Raw genomic sequence first — 13,039 nt, forward strand, 5'->3', positions numbered from 1 at the left:
TTGGAATGCACTTCCAGCATCTCTTGTATGTACTACAACGTGATAATATAGCTAAAACAAAGTAAACGTAAGACTTCAAGGGTCCCCACCCATACTCCTTCACAGTACATTGCAATCTTCTGAGAGCTCACTACTTATCATTTTGTGACTCCTCTTAACCTGCTTGTGCTTGTCCGCTGTATCACTAAGAAAAACGATGCACTGAAACGCATGAGACAAGAGGATGGTGCAGGACACACTTCTTTGTTTATGAAACAAGTGGACAGAATTCTCTGGGACCAAAGAATACATCTCTCTCTATCTTTCACTACAGGAGATTAACTCTTCTCTGAAAAGAGCTGAAAACTCTCTTTTGGAGTGCATCCGCTAAAGAGAATAGTCTAGTGCTTGGATTTAATGGAGCCTCTCATGCAATTAGCATTACCACTAATTACATATAATCCCAGTCTTTAAATTATGTACAGGATTTCTCAATCCTCTGAACAAAGAGGCCAATGATTGCAGCTTTGGTAGTATCAATAAAGTAATTTGATTCAATTCAATTTCATCCCACTACCAAATAGCATCTTCAAAACACTGCAATAAAAGAAGTCTGTTCTCACAGAGCGAAAAGTTTCAAAGGAAACACACTTTTACTGAAGCACTATGCACAGCATCATTACTTTGTTTCAACACAACATCTTCTCTGTAGAGATCTGGAGAGTTTTACAGAAGCAAAAGGCTGAGACTTCAATTTGTAACTGAAGAGCCACCCTTCCCTTCCTTATGGCAGCACTGTCAGATTAGTTTTTATTTCACAAAATAAAAATTAGAAGGAAACTCCCTGTATGTGTCTTCTCCTGTTTTTTGTTCACCTAAGTGTGAAGATGTGCCTGCCTGTGGCATTTGTTCTGGTTTTTGCCACCCATGTCACCAACTCTCTCCTCAATCAGGCAAGATCACAAAAACCTAAAATGCTACTGCCATGGTTACAAGTGATCACCACAGATATTTACTGTTTTCAGCATAAAGACAACATTTACAGGCACAGCCAAGATTAACAGATATCTGAGAGTAACACAGAACTGCATGCCACATGAAGACTTACTGTTTAATCGTGCATCTCTAGGAAAATATATAGCAACAATAAAAAATTATCACTTCACTTTGGAACAGCAATGGACTGGATGAGCTCAAACAAGGCAGAGAATAATGTAAGCCTCAAGTTTTCAGCTGAAGATAAAGTTTTTGAAATACCGTCACAAAACGCTGTTGTCTAAGGGGCTGAGGTGTGTGTGGAGGGGAGGGCAGGAGCTGTGGGCAAGGGAAATCAGGCAAGGAAGCAGATGCAGTGGGAAGACAAGAACAGCACTGGGAGGTGTGATGGCAACAGTGAGATATGAAACAGGAGGTACTGCAGCAGTTCTTGGACAGAGAAGCTAGAAATTTTGAGATGTCTAACACAAACAAATGCCACAGGATTTTTATTAGGCTGGACTTTTAATAACTCAACTGCTAGATTCCAGCTGTCGCCTATTCACAAAGAGCTACAGAATTAACACCTTAGAAAGCAAGTCCTGCAGCCTTGCAGGCAGAGACACAAGCTCTCACACATTTCATATATTTAGATCTTCTTTGCCTGCCACCTAAGGAAATGAAAAAAGTTTTTGCCATGGACATTTGCAAAACACACAACTACAGATTACATGCTCACAGGACACAATTCACTTTCTCTTTACACAAACCAAATTTATTTGTTACAGCACATGGAAAAAGACACTGTGATGAAGAAGAAATGTACATCCAAATAGTAATATAATACTACAATACATAATAATAAATAATACATATATTATATATAAAATGAAGAAGACATATAAGCTAAATAATCTGCTCATTAACCAAACAGCACAACACTATCTATCAAAGTCTCATCTGCTTAATAATATGGGATACATATCTAGGCATTATACACTGGAGCAAGTAAAGCATAGATCTGTATTACTGTGGCTTCCTTGCTGCTACAGTTGGTCTCCTGTTTATGGTAAATTATACAATGCATGGACAGAAATTGCCATAGTATTTACTCTTTCTTCACTTAAACCAGACCTTTGAGTATTTACTGACTGACATTTTATAGCTTACAAAGCAATCTGCCTTTCTTGTCTGGTACTCTTCTACCCAACATAATGCCAAACAGCTGACTATCTGCTTTCTAAAAATGGACTGTGCTGTAAACAGCATCCTGACAATTTAATAATTTGTCAAAGTAGTCCAACCAGTTATTATGAAGCACATATCATAGGGTTCAGAGGTAAAGGTCATCTACCTACTCACAAAGCAAAGTGCATCTGTTGACACTAAAAATCAGACAATTAAAAAAAAAAAAGTTTGAGACATTCCCTGGCAGACTTGACTTTAACATACAAATTCCACTACTCATAACAGCAGTTGCAGATCCTCAAAAATGTTATTTATCCTTCTGCTTGTGCACTTGCTCTGCTTTCTCTGTATATGACGTGGCTCCACCTGGAGCTGAAAAGAATTTAGACCGTTTTGGTTCATGTCCCAGGCAGGAAACATTGTGGGTCTAGTCCAGGTGTCTAATACTGAACAAGTGTTTTTGATAATTTTTTTAATAATGAGAAACTGGCCCCAGGTAACACAGGTAACACTCAGTTCTCTCTGCCTTTATAACAGACAAGGAGAAGTGAGTCTAACATTTGAGCATCAACAAGTCTAAGCTTGAGCATCAATATGCTCAGATGCTAATTCTGTGAGGATAAACAGGACAAACAAGTTCAGACACACCTGAATTTGGAAAACGGTTCTTAGAGTGTGTCTTCTTCAGAAAAAGAAATTTAGAACCCATTAAAGATATGTTTTCATATCTATGTCCACCACGTATATATAAATATATTATGTAGATATAGACACAGATCAATATAAATATGAGTGTGGATGGTCTCGGGGTAAACTCAATTTTATTTTGGTTCCTAAAGTTTCAGATTGCATACTGAAATTAACACTTATTATATAAACTTTATGTGCCAGGCAAACGAGGCGGTACAACCATTTAAGATACTGAACACCCTACTCTCACACTGGCTTCAGAATTCACTTGCTTCATTGTGCTGGGTCCTTGCAGTGGGTTTGCATGGTCAGCTTTGGTAGTGGGGGGCTACAGGGGTGGCTTCTTTAAATAAACTGCTGCTAAAAGCTTTCCCTGTACCAGGCAGGGCCAGTGCCAGTCAACTCTGAGATGGATGCATCTCTGGCCAAGTACAAGTCAATTAGTGATGGAGATAACTAACACCTCTGGGATTAATGTATTGCAGAAGGGGAAGAAGTTGCAGTAGGGGAAGAGGATGAAAAACTGCAGCAGCAGAAGAAAGGAATGAGAACGTAAGAACAACATCTCCACAGACACTAAGGTAGTGGAGAAGGAGGGTGTCCAGGCACTGGAAGAGACATTCCCCTGTGACCTGTGTTGCAGCCCATGGTAAGGCAGCTGTGCCCCTGAGAGACCATGGAGGAGCAGAGATCCACTCGCAGCATGTGGAGGACCTCACACCAGAGTGGGTGGGTGCCTGAAGAAGACTGTGACCCCATAGGAAGCCCACACTGGAGCAAGTTCCTGGCAGGACCTGGGAACACATGGAGAGAGGAGTCCATGCCAGAGCAGGTTTGCTGTCAGGACTTGTGACCCTGAGGGGAACCCACGCTGGAGCAGTCTGTTCCTGAAGGACTGTTTTCCCCATGGATGAGGCCCAAAATGGGGCAGTCTGTGAAAAACTGTACCCCATGGGAAGGACTCACATCAGAGCTGTTCATGGAGGACTATCTCCTTTGGGATAGACTCCATACTGTAGCAGTGGCAAGTGTGAGCAGGTCTTCCCCTTAAAGGAAGCAGAGGCTAAGTCCATCTGGGATGAACTGAACACAACTCTTATTCCCCAGGCCCCTGCACCACTGAGGGGAAAGAGGGAGAGTCCCAGGTAGAAGGAGGGGTGAAGGGAGGTGTCCTAAGATTTGAGTTTTTTATTTTTCATTTCCCTACTCTGGTTTCTTTGCTAATAATCTTTTCTCCCTAAATTGAGTCTGTTTTGCCCATGACCATAATTGCTGAGTGATCTACCTGTCCTTATCTCGACTCGTGAGCTTTTTGTTATATTTCTCTCTCCCCTATCCAGTTGAGGAGTGATAGAACTGGCACCCAGCCAGGTTTACATCACTACAGTTCCCCCTACCATGCTGTATAGAGAAGCTCCCAAAAAAGGTTCATTAGCATACATTCAGCAGAATGGCTCAGTCATCCCAGAGGGTTCACTGTCCTAGGAATTTTACTACAAAAACCTTTGTGGCTGGTTATTGATGTTAATCAAAACATGAAATAGGGAATCTCATAAATGGCTCTACTAAGAAAGAAAACTCAAGTTTCTGTCCTGCTCCCCAAAGTTATCTTTACATAAAATGCAGTAGCAGATCCCTTGACTTTAGAACTGAAATACCCTTCCGTCTTCTCTTTCCCAGTTCTGTCTCTTTAACCCTCTGGATATAATGGTAAGCTGGACTTTGCAGTAACGTTCATTTAGTTGATATGTAGGGAAAGACTAGCACTTTAACAGTTAAAAAAGAACACCTTGTTTTCAGCTTTACCACTCTCATTTAGTTGGCTTTTACCCTGTTATTTTTTGAAGATTAGACCCTTTTTTAAAAGGTAGAAGGTTATGGCCCTCAATAGCACAGTATTTGCCTCTTCTCTTGCTTTGAAGCTCTACTGTCTAGTCTGGACAGGAATGCCCTGTTATTTACAATATACAGTATTATTATTTCAGGGTTACCATCTGACAAGTCATCACTATGGTGCTATAGTTAATTGCAGAGATAAGGGGGCAGGGAGCAGGGAAGCACCTCTAGGGTGGTACCCATTGCTTCTCACTTCGGTGGTGTCAACGTTTCCACTATACTTGCCTCCTTTCTAGGCACGGATAATATTCATTCATTGGAAAAAAGGGGGAAGAACAAAATAAAGCTTTTCCAGAACAAAATAGAAGACACTGATATTATCCCAAGCTTAATAAGAGTTCTTTACTTTTAAAAACTAGTGCTTTAATAAATAAGAATTTAAATTGGCAAATTAGTTCATAATTCAATTTAGAGACAAATTACTCTTCAAGGACACTTGCACGTGGCTACTTAAGCAATGGTATAAACATATACATGGTAGCATTAAGTTTCTAGCATTTAAAGGGTTTACCACAGGGAGCACTGCTCTTAAATCAGCTTTAGCTCAGGCTGAACTTCTAAGATGTGGCAAATCTCACCATCAGACAACAATTCACCTAAGTTCCGAACATCCACCTGTGTTGGGAACCAAGGACCTGCACTGCGCATCCCCGAAGCACATCACTTAGCTTTTTCCTCTCCCTCTCTGCTATTTTTTTTAAAGAGACTGTTGCTCACCTTGAACTTTGCAGAATGGTCTGCAGTGGGTCTTTGAACTGAAAAGTGTATTTTTTATACATTTTCTGTTGTTAGGAAGAACTGTTTATTTCTAAAGAAAAATAAGGAGGTGGTTATTTACAGTTATAGCCCCCTCCCTTCTTTATCTTGTGTCACTGTAAACTCAAATCAGCATGAAATTCAAGTAAGAAATTAAGAACATCCTGCTCATATTCTGAGACAATAATGTTTGTAATGCACCTAGAGGGGTATGAGGAAGCGACTAAATTTCTTTCTGGGTCCTTTTATCTGCTCAAATTATCTTAGCAAACAATTTTTTAAAAATTCCAACATTTAAAATGCTGATGTTCATTATGTCACCAGCTCCCAGAATAACAAAAAACAAAGACAGAGCTTGTAACTCTTTGGATGAAGAGTTCACGAGGTTCATGTTATGTTTTTCAATGCAGCTCAGGTCAGGAGCATAGGACGGGGGTTTTAACCAAAGCTTTTTGCTTAAGCTTGATCCAAAATGAGGAAAGCCTTGCATCTATCCTTGCTGCTATCCCTGCCATGGTGCAGGTGGGGAAGGCTGGCAGTGTGCTTTGCATCACTGCTAACTAGCAGCTATGAAGTTGCTGTGTCTGTGCAAAGGCTAAAAGCATAGAGACCTCAGGAGCCACAGGAGGTCACATCCCTCTCCCCAAAGGAGCTCACCCAACTACACAATCTCCAGACATTGGGAGTGAGTTGCAAGGTCTGCAGCCTGAGGTGCTGTGCTTCAGCCTGCTTCTCCTCATTCCTGTGGATCATACAGCTGCCTCCATACAGCTCTTTGGCTTTATGCTTAAGAAGAGATGTAAATAAAAAGCAGGGATGTTCTTCAAGGCCTTTTTCTTTTCAGAAAACAAAAAAAAATCTTTGAGAAATAAGACGACAGAATTTAACTTTCTGAATTTTCACAGAGCATTTTGTTGTTGCCTTTATACAAGCACATATGCTCCTTTTAGAGGAAAGAAGCAAAGAGGAAGGGTTTCTACCACGAAGCTAAGACATTTTATTTGTTGGTTTTATGTATCAATAAAATCAAATTACAGGTGTCGAGGGACATTTATTTCAATCCTAAATACCTTATGTTAAGATGTCAATTAAAGTTTTCCTGAAGAGTAAAGTTCCTCAGCAAAAAATGAATGCATTAAGAATGAGTATACCATTCCCCAGAGGACAGAATATAAAACAACCTGTCAAGTAATCAAAGATAACCAAAGAGAATGTGTTAACTCCCTGATGTTTTTTTCTGTTCGGCATCAGGTGAATGCAAGCTCTTTTACCACCTGACGGAGCTCTGTTCTATTAATTCCCTTCTTTGCTCTTTCCATACCCCTTTTATCAGCACTAAAAAGCTTCACAAACTGGTGGCTGACAAAGACATACACTGACTGTGCATTATTTTAAGGACAACACCAACTCCGACCAGCCAGCAAAAGCTGTCAAGCCTACACAGCACTTGAAAAGCAAAATAAAGCACAGCTATGCTTTGAAACATACTGAACTGTTAATGAAAATTAAGTTGTACTCAGTACTAGAAGCCTGAATTTCTTACATGCTGGTAAGGGAGAGCCATGGCATTCAGTTTGATGCATCTATAAGTGAAGAGTGTTCATCCTTAATTCATAAGAGAAGGCAACAGGAAAGTTCCATGAAATCAAGAGATGGTTCCAAATGAAACTTTTCATATTTTGACTGAAAATACACAATGTGACACAAGATACTCGTAGGAACTGAAAACTGATGTAATCTGGAAGTCAGAATTGCACTCTACAACAAGACACCTAATACACTTTTGAAATATCAACTGCCCCAAGTTTAAGACTTTATATAGAGAAAAACACTTTAAAAAGTGGAAGCTCTACTCTAAAAAGGAGCTCTCAGGAATTACTTTACAAAGTAAAGTAAAGAAGAAAAGAAAAACCATACACCGTGAATAAGAACTAGTGGAGATACTTAGGTTTGCTTACTGTAAAAAAAAACCAAAACATTCACAGGTAAAGCAAAAGAAAAGTCCCAAACACTGACCAACATGCACTGTAAAAGATCACTACTAAGGTCTAACTTCTGCTCACACTTCAACAACTTAAAGGAGAAAATCTGGCTTAGGAATTGACAATACTTTTCAGATTATGTAGACAGAAGTATTTCCACTCTGAAGCTCAACTTGTTGCAACATGTTTTTAACACAAAAGTGCCCCCTCCCCTAATTAGTCTTAAGTAAGAAAGACTGTTTTGCAATAAGACTCATAAAGATCAGAAAAAAGCAGAATTCTTTGCTGTATGTGTTAAAAACCACATACACAGCCTTCTGACCTATATTTAAAAGCTGTTTAAAGATAGCTTAAGCTCATTACACTATTATGATTGCTTACCTTTTTCCCTCCTGTTACAAACTGCTTGAAGTGAGATCTTACAAAATGAGGATGAACAGCAACAATCTGAGATGGTAAAGCGGAAGACAAAAAAAAAAAAGAGAGGTTTTTACAGGAAGTACACCACATCACTTTTAAAACTAGATAACCCTTTGTCAACTGTTAATGATTACAACCGAGTTCCTTCTCCAAAGTACATCCTAGTTGTTTCAGCCATCACCATTTGGTTTTCCTAGAAAATAAGAGCAACAAGGCCCTAGGAAATGAGAGTGTCACATCTGATGTGTGCAAAAGCTTAATTCCCTTTATTCCTCCCAAGAGCAGCTGAAACATGGAAGATTCCAAGCAGTAAAATTGAATAATTTGCCTACATCACCTTTCTTCCTGCAAGAAACATTTCTTGTTAAAAAAAGCTAGATCTCCCCATATGCCTACTAGAGGTGTTTTTTCAAAAGCCAGGCAGCCACATGTCTCTCAAGTAGAGTACAACTGAAGTTTCCCCTTCAGACAGGGTACATCGGCATCGCCACCCATTGCGTCATCCTGAGGTAGAATAACAGATATGAATTGGTTGCAGAATATTGATCTCACAGTTAGCAGAACCCTCAGAATTTGTATCACAGATCTACAAAAAAAGAAATATGTTGAGACAGGTAACAGCTGAAACAGGACAATTTCTCTTTCACTTTGCCTTTTCTATTTGAAAAACTCAATAATACTTCTTACAAAACCAGGACGGGCTTTCTTCCTGCCTAACCAGATCAAAAGCTTTTATATTGAGATAGATATCTATTTTCTAGTGACTTGAATAACATTACAAGGAAGCGGTATTCCTCTCTCTCATTTAGATTCAATGTGACCTTTCTGTTATTAAAGACGACAACAACACAATTACTAAAGATTAAAACAAGCACTTACTTTAATAGGACAGTCAAACGTTTCGTGAAACTCTTCCGCTGAATACAATCCAAACACCTGCACCTAAGGAAGTAGATAAACCCAAAAATAGTTATGTAATAAAGCACTTGACAATTAAAGGTGAATGTAAATCACTAACACCCAGAAGATGATAACAGTTACATCTTTTTTCCTAAAGAAATGAAGTCATATTTCAACATTCAGAGTGAATTGAGACATCCTGGGCTTCTATTATGGTATATCTCTAAATATTTGCAGCAGTGTGAAAATACTTATTTGAATCTTTTTTTGTTGTTGTTACAAACACAGCAAACACTACAAGTTCCTTTTGCTTCAGGCTGATCAAATCTGTTTAACAGATACTGATCTAAGTAAGGTATGAGCAACATAATAACATTCAGGGTAAGATAAATTAAAAACTCTTCCTTTCTGAGAAAGAAACTGTAGGAGTTTTTCCCCTCCAAGCAGTACACAGTTTACCTAAGAAAAAAGAAGTTTGTGACAATAAAGCAAAACCAGCCTGAAAATCAAGCCCCATACAGTTTATTGGCATCCTCTCCTCCTCCCAAGTGCATTCAGTGCTATTTTGTTCTACTTCATGACCACTGGAAATGTCTTTCTCTGAAGATTCCTCCCTTCTCATCTATGTTGCCGTTTCAGTACATTTAATAGTAAGCACTGAAGTTGTAACCATAAGCCATCAGAACATCTATCAGAATTAATCCACTTGAAGGAACATCAACATTTAAAAAACCCAGAAAACCAACAACAACATGTGTATTTCTACTGTAAACAGAATTAACAGCTTTTAAAATGTTTTCTTGCCTTTACTTACAGAACAGGTACAGAGGTACTAAATTTTAACAAATACTACTAGACTTAGATGCTATGACTATGGAATAAGGTTTCTCAGGCTTTTTTAAGTACAGCCTTCTTACGGGCTCATGTCTTCAACCAAACACAACACTTTCTTTCCCAATTCTCAGATAAGACAGCTAACAACTCAGTTCCTGCAGAACTTAAGAGTAAAACAGGACTGAAGGCTTATGGCCAAGAAATAGTAATTGATTTACTAATTATTATTTCCACAAAGAATAATAACTGGTTTGCCTTTTTGTTATGATTTTAAGAGGTTTCCACCCACTGCTGAAAGCTGTTGGAACAAAATCACCCCAGCAGAGATGGAAATTGCTGGTGGGAGAAGAGAGAAAAAAGAGCATCCCATGGAACAATCAGTAGAAAACCATATCTGACAGCAAATCTACTTTAGAAGCTTCTCAGACATGTTTAGTCATTCATCCTTATTTTTTGGAAAAGGTCACCCCTTCGGTAACTCTGCTCTGCATGTTCAACAAGTTGGACTCAAAGATCCAAGAGATCTTTTAACCTTATTTTTTTCTCTCTACCCCTGATTCCTTCAGGGGAAAAAAGCAAAAATTAATAGTAAGAAAATAAGAATCTCACTAGACAAAGATCTGCAGAACAAAGACAGCAAATACCAGTAACTGTCCATAAAAAGTGAGACTTAATGGCTCTAAAAAGATTAGTTCAGAGGACAAGAACCCCCAAAATTCCTACAGGCAGTCAAAGAGACAGTGTAAAAAAAATTAGACATCATATAAACTACAAGAGGAACTAAGCCATCCTCAGTATGGCTCAAAGTTCAGCAGTCTCAGTGAAGTTAAAAACATCTCACACCACCTCATCTCCCTTTCAAGCTTGTCTCCTGGATACATCTCCTAAGCAGCATTATCAGCTCTGTCCATTACTCATTAGCGAACACACTGCCTCTAACAACACGCTTTAAAAATACTGCTTCATGCCCTGTGTAGGGCTGAGCTACTGCTCCAAAGGATTAGAAAATCAATATTTGGAGACAGTGAGATGTATCGCAAAGCTGTGATTATGTAAGCCAACCAAAGGGTTGTATTTGAGTTGGGCCTGGCTGTAAGCCTAGAAAACCTTCCGGCTCATGTCTAGAGGATTTTGCTTTCTGGGTTTTTGTTTTCATCGGTTGGCACAGCATATCCAGTGCAATAGACTAAAGAAAATAAGAAACACAGGAAAGGAAATAAGAAAGAGAGAAGAAAGGAGTAAGAAAAAAAATAGCTTTAGCTAAAACACACCACTTCAAATTCCATGGAAGTAGAGTCCTCAGAAATGACAAAGCACCCCTCTCTAATTAATATTAATTAATCAAAATTAACGTTATCAAGGATCTTCAACATTTTCATAATACTGCATCAAATATAGCAATGATATTTAAGAGCGTGAAAACAAAATGGAGCCACTTAACTAGAGGAAAAAAACAACTCAGCATAAAAGAGATGTTATCATGTTTACTCTAGGGATACTGTATAACAGTTTATTACTTCTTAATGTCTTTTATTCTTCAGAGAGAAAGTGATTCTTTTGATATTACAAACCTATATTGGATTTATCTATTTCTACTTTCTATGCTCACTCAGCTCATATGTTTTTGGGTAGCTGGTAAAAGGATTTCATGATGAGAGTTCATTATATTTTGTCAGTCTTGTCCAATTTCAAATATCTAGAACCCACCACTCCAGTGCATCTAGGCTTAAATGTTTCTTTGCTTCCACATATCGAAGAGCTTCCAACCTTCAGTGATCAAAGGGCAGGAAAGCAAACAAATTTTACCTACAAGTCACATTTCTTGAAAAAACCATCAATGTAATACTTCATGGATATTCTTAACATAAATATTGTTACAGGTATTAAACATAACACTAAAACACATAAGTACATGGATCTTCAACATAATTTCTATTTCTTCATACAAAAAGAAATCACAAGACAGTAAGGGTGTAAATTATATCACTGCTACACAATGACATAAGATAGCTTTAGCAAAACTGAGGGTCAGATCCAGGTTTCTCAAGACAGCATACAAGGAGGCCTAAAACTAATCTAAAAAACTCTGTAACTCTGAAGCTGTTAATCCTGCTTCCTCTTCTATTTATTCCTGAACCAAAATTCTCCTCTTCACTGTCTTGTAATATTTCAACATCCGGCCATTTCCTCTAGTTAGTGGTCTGACTAGAGTAGTGGTGGTTTCAATTTCTGTTCCTTTCCATTCCAGTGGTGACCAGCTGCAGTCAAGTCCATTGGCAAGGGAGATTTTCTAAGATCCAAATACACAGTACAAAAAAAACCCTGACCCCCAAAGCACCTGTTGGCAATGTATGATATACAGGTGCCAGGTTTTGACATTAGGTCTGGATGTCACTTGACAAGAAGGTCAGAGAATTGCACTGTGCTGCTACGCCTCCCTTGCAGTCAACGTAGCCAGTCCACACATAGCGTGAGAACGGGAAAAGAAAGAAAAAAGTACTAATCTAAAATACATCAGAAAGCAGAACAGGTAGGAGAGGGTTCTCACCATAAGACCTTCCTTCAAAAAGACAAGCATTTTCCACCTCCCTTATACTAGATCCACTGATATAGAAAAATGCATTCTCTGCATCTTTTGCAGTGGTCTAGAGGTTACATCTTCAGTAACTGATACAAAATACTTGCATCAACCCAGTCAGCTCAAAATTCACAGGTCTTTTTATTACATCCTTTTTTGTTTGTTTGTTTAAAACTGATTTAAGAAAATTGTTTCACTTTTTTAAAAGAGGATTTCACATATTTATCTGAGTTAATGATGACTTTGCAACAACATGTAAAAGCATTTCATTTCTTACAAGACTAACATTCCCACTATAGTAAGGAACAGGATGTTGTTTACTGAAGACTTTAGTAAAGCCTTTGATACCATTTCCCACAGCACTCTCCTGGAAAAATTGTCTGCCCATGACTTCGATGAGCACTGCCTTTGCTGGGTAAAACACTGGATGGCTGGGCCCAGAGAGTGGTGGTGAATGGGTTTAGGTACAGCTGGCAGCCAGTCACCAGTGGTGTTCAATTTTGGGGCCTATTCTGTTTAACATCTTTATCAATGATCTGGATGAGGAGATTGAGTGCACCCTCAGAAAGACTGCGTATGATACCAAGTTGGGCAGAAGTGTAGATCTGCTTGATGACAGGAAGGCTTCTCACAGCGACCTAGACATGCTGGAGCAATGGACTGAGGTCAATCACATGAGGTTGACCAAGGCCAAGTGCCAGGTCCTGCATTTGGGCTGCAACAACCCCAGGCAATGCTACAGGCTTGGGGCAGACTGGTCGGAAAGCTGTCTGGCAGAAAAGGATCCAGGGGTGTTAATCAACAGCCATCTGAACATGAGCCAGCAGTGTGCCCAGGTGGC

The 13,039-nt window shown here is 39.0% G+C and overlaps 1 protein-coding gene across 2 annotated transcripts in view; it reads right to left on the minus strand.

Moving 5' to 3' along the window:
- Window positions 1-13,039, minus strand: part of VPS41 (VPS41 subunit of HOPS complex) — a 110,834-nt gene that overhangs the window by 57,033 nt on the left and 40,762 nt on the right. For both annotated transcript variants that reach the window (XM_061997156.1, XM_061997157.1), the window contains 2 exons: window positions 8,766-8,828; window positions 7,848-7,913 (listed from right to left, as the gene is read on the minus strand). In XM_061997156.1, coding sequence (XP_061853140.1) covers window positions 7,848-7,913; window positions 8,766-8,828 — 129 coding nt within the window. The remainder of the gene's footprint in view (window positions 1-7,847; window positions 7,914-8,765; window positions 8,829-13,039) is intronic.

The sequence above is a fragment of the Colius striatus genome, chromosome 5 (assembly GCF_028858725.1).
Source record: "Colius striatus isolate bColStr4 chromosome 5, bColStr4.1.hap1, whole genome shotgun sequence".
NCBI classification, from domain to species: domain Eukaryota; kingdom Metazoa; phylum Chordata; class Aves; order Coliiformes; family Coliidae; genus Colius; species Colius striatus.